At 38.6% G+C, this 2822-nt stretch overlaps 1 protein-coding gene across 1 annotated transcript in view; it reads right to left on the reverse strand.

Moving 5' to 3' along the window:
* KALRN (kalirin, RhoGEF kinase) overlaps positions 1 to 2822 on the reverse strand; it is a 359509-nt gene that overhangs the window by 181723 nt on the left and 174964 nt on the right. Inside the window, exon 14 of the mRNA XM_009887315.1 lies at positions 1827 to 2022. Coding sequence (XP_009885617.1) covers positions 1827 to 2022 — 196 coding nt within the window. The remainder of the gene's footprint in view (positions 1 to 1826; positions 2023 to 2822) is intronic.

Consider the following 2822-nt stretch of genomic DNA (forward strand, 5'->3'; position numbering starts at 1 on the left):
TCTTTCCCTTATTTTGCCATTCTCCCAGCATTTAGCATTCCATGTATGGCAGACCTGACCATTACCTTTGATTAACTACAGTTACTGTACATCCCCATGAGGCTTCTGCTTCCTTACCTTTGGGAGCAATGGATTTTTATTGAGTAGGCTTCATAGAAAATGATCTTAGATAATCTTATAAAAACATTTTAAAAGGCACTTCATTTAGTTGCTAATCTTTTGTCTGCAATCCAAAAGAAGTTGTTTCTAACTTCTTGACAAACACAGATTTATTTTTTTTTTTCCCCCAGAAATCAGTCACTGAGACTCCTGACTGTGCCATTTTCTGGATCATATTCTTTACCTCCAATGGATTCCTACTTATAGTAAGATTCTTTCAGGATAAAAAAAAAAAAAAAGGGGAGGGGAGGGGGGAGAAGCATCTTAACTGATGTATTAGGACAAGCTTTCTATCCCAGAAGGCAAGGGAGCTGGAGCACAGGACCAGGCGTAGTGTGGGCAGATATCATAGAAGGGCACGCACATGGTTCACACAATGCACCGGATTGTCTCGTTCACAACATACTCTTGTAGCAGTCCTTAAGCCTCTGCTGAGTTCTGCTTGCCAAATCAGGCTGAATACTGCCAGATTTTTTTAAAGGTGGGTGCCTAGAGGTAAAGTGTTTGCCAAAGAATAAAACCATAAAAATCCGTTTATTTTGAAAGTGCAAATTGGGAGGGAAAGAAAAGGAATTGCTCTTGCTTTGCACTCGTTCCAGACATTTAAGAAGGTCAAAACACTTTATAAGTAACATTTGCTTCTGGACTTTATGCAGTGATTAATCTGAATTATGATATTCCTTTTCCAAATGCAAACTGCAAAGATAGAAAAATCCTGATTCATAGGGTATCTTAGAAATAGGATCCTACTGCTGAGAAGCAGAGTAAAAGTATCAGACAGACTCCCTATCAACATGAATCAAGTCTGTCATTTAAGAGCATATGCCAGAGGTTTTTTTTACATCCAAGTTGCTACCTTTAACTTTCAAGTGCACACCGAAAAGGAAAATTCCAGTATGGATTATCATATTCCCTTTCTATTAAAAATAATTCCAATTAGAGCTGGCTGGAAACGGGTTCCATTTCATAACTGGTTTCAAGGCTCTCATATTCGGATTCTTTCCCAGAGGGCTCTTGGATAACCAGCTTCTTTCTCCCCTCACTCCTCTCTTTCCCCCTCGGGCATGTCTGCACCCTGAAGTGTGGCACAAAGAAAGGGCTCACAAGTCTGCAAAGAATGAAGCCAGCACCTCTGGTCAGTTTGCCTCTCAATAAAGTCTAATTGGAGAAAGGCTAACAAGCTTAGAAGTCTAGAATGACTAGACTTCATCCAGACCTGAGGTCTGACCAACCAACTGAAGCATCTATAACTCATGACTTTCTGCAGTGCTTGTTTCTGAGCTGGTGCAAGGACAAGGACCTAGCAGTGTCACTTGTCTTGCTCTGGCCTCTCCATCCACTTTGGAATTGATCACAAACTCCATCTTGCAGTTGCCAAATGAAACTTGAAAGTCAGCTTTTTTCCTCAATGAGTTTCAGTCTGAAAGAAACAGCAATTTTTGACGTATAATACTGAATCAAAGAATTTCCCAAACTTGTGGGATAGTTCTGGGAGTGGAGAGACAGGTATTGCCCATACTTACTTATGTTAAAAGCTGATGTATTTGGTATGTATTGGGGTATTTTTGTTTGATATGCATTTTTACGGTTTTTTTTTGTTTTGTTTTGTGTTTTTTTTTTTTTTAGTTTTTTCTCATGTAAAATAGAGATCAAATTGTTCTTCTCACCTGAAGCCTGGACCTCCATGATGTATTGGTGTAAATCTTGACCTTGCTGGATGACTTCAAAGGTCATGTTGTTCATGGCCAGCTTCCTCTCAGTGTGACGCTGCAAACGCTGCTCAGCCAGAGTGAGGTCTTCGGTGTTGAAATCATTCATTTGTCTCAGCAGATCTTCATTCCAGGCATCTAACTCTGCTGTAACCTTCATGGGCAGAAGACAGACACTATATTCACTCAAGATCAACAAAAAAATCTTACTCTCAAACTGTGTTTGGATCACAAAAGTACTTTACATTTTGACTCTGATCCAGAAACCCCAAAACACAGCCTCAGTACACTCTGGATCTTGCCCACTTAATGGTTACGCTTAACATTTTGCTTAGGTGAGGATCCATGAAAGATTATCGGTCCAACAAGAAATCCGACACCTTCTTTTTCCCTTACACATTCAAAAGAGCACTGTTAAGAGAAGACCCACTACATTCACATGGATGGTAGAGAGAGTGTTTCTGAATAAATTCAAATTTAAATGAAGAAGTAATGCTTACAGAATTGCAAAACAATTTGTAACACCTGAGACCACATAATCCCAAAATGGCCTGAATGTTTCTAAAAACATTTTGCAACACACTGTATGTTACATATTACAGATGGAAATATTATTTATTCAATCTTCATAGAACTGAAATTATAAGCTGCTTCCATTAAGCCCTAAAACAGGGATAACAAATACATTTTCAGAATTATTATTGATATAATGTATTGTGAACAGTATCTACCCATTTTTCACAGAAAATGCATCATGAGACTGAATATTTTATTATAAATTTGTGAGTTAACCCCCACAGCATTGCAGTTGTACAATGTGTCCTATGTTGTCCTTTCACAGTCTTTTATTCAGGTCTTTCTGTTGTCTTCATGGGTCTTGGGAACAGGCCCTGTATAATGTTTTTCTCCTGTGGATCTGAAAGCTTTTACACTGGGGAATGAATATAAATAATT

This window comes from Charadrius vociferus, unplaced genomic scaffold (genome assembly GCF_000708025.1).
Source record: "Charadrius vociferus isolate BGI_N301 unplaced genomic scaffold, ASM70802v2 scaffold385, whole genome shotgun sequence".
NCBI classification, from domain to species: domain Eukaryota; kingdom Metazoa; phylum Chordata; class Aves; order Charadriiformes; family Charadriidae; genus Charadrius; species Charadrius vociferus.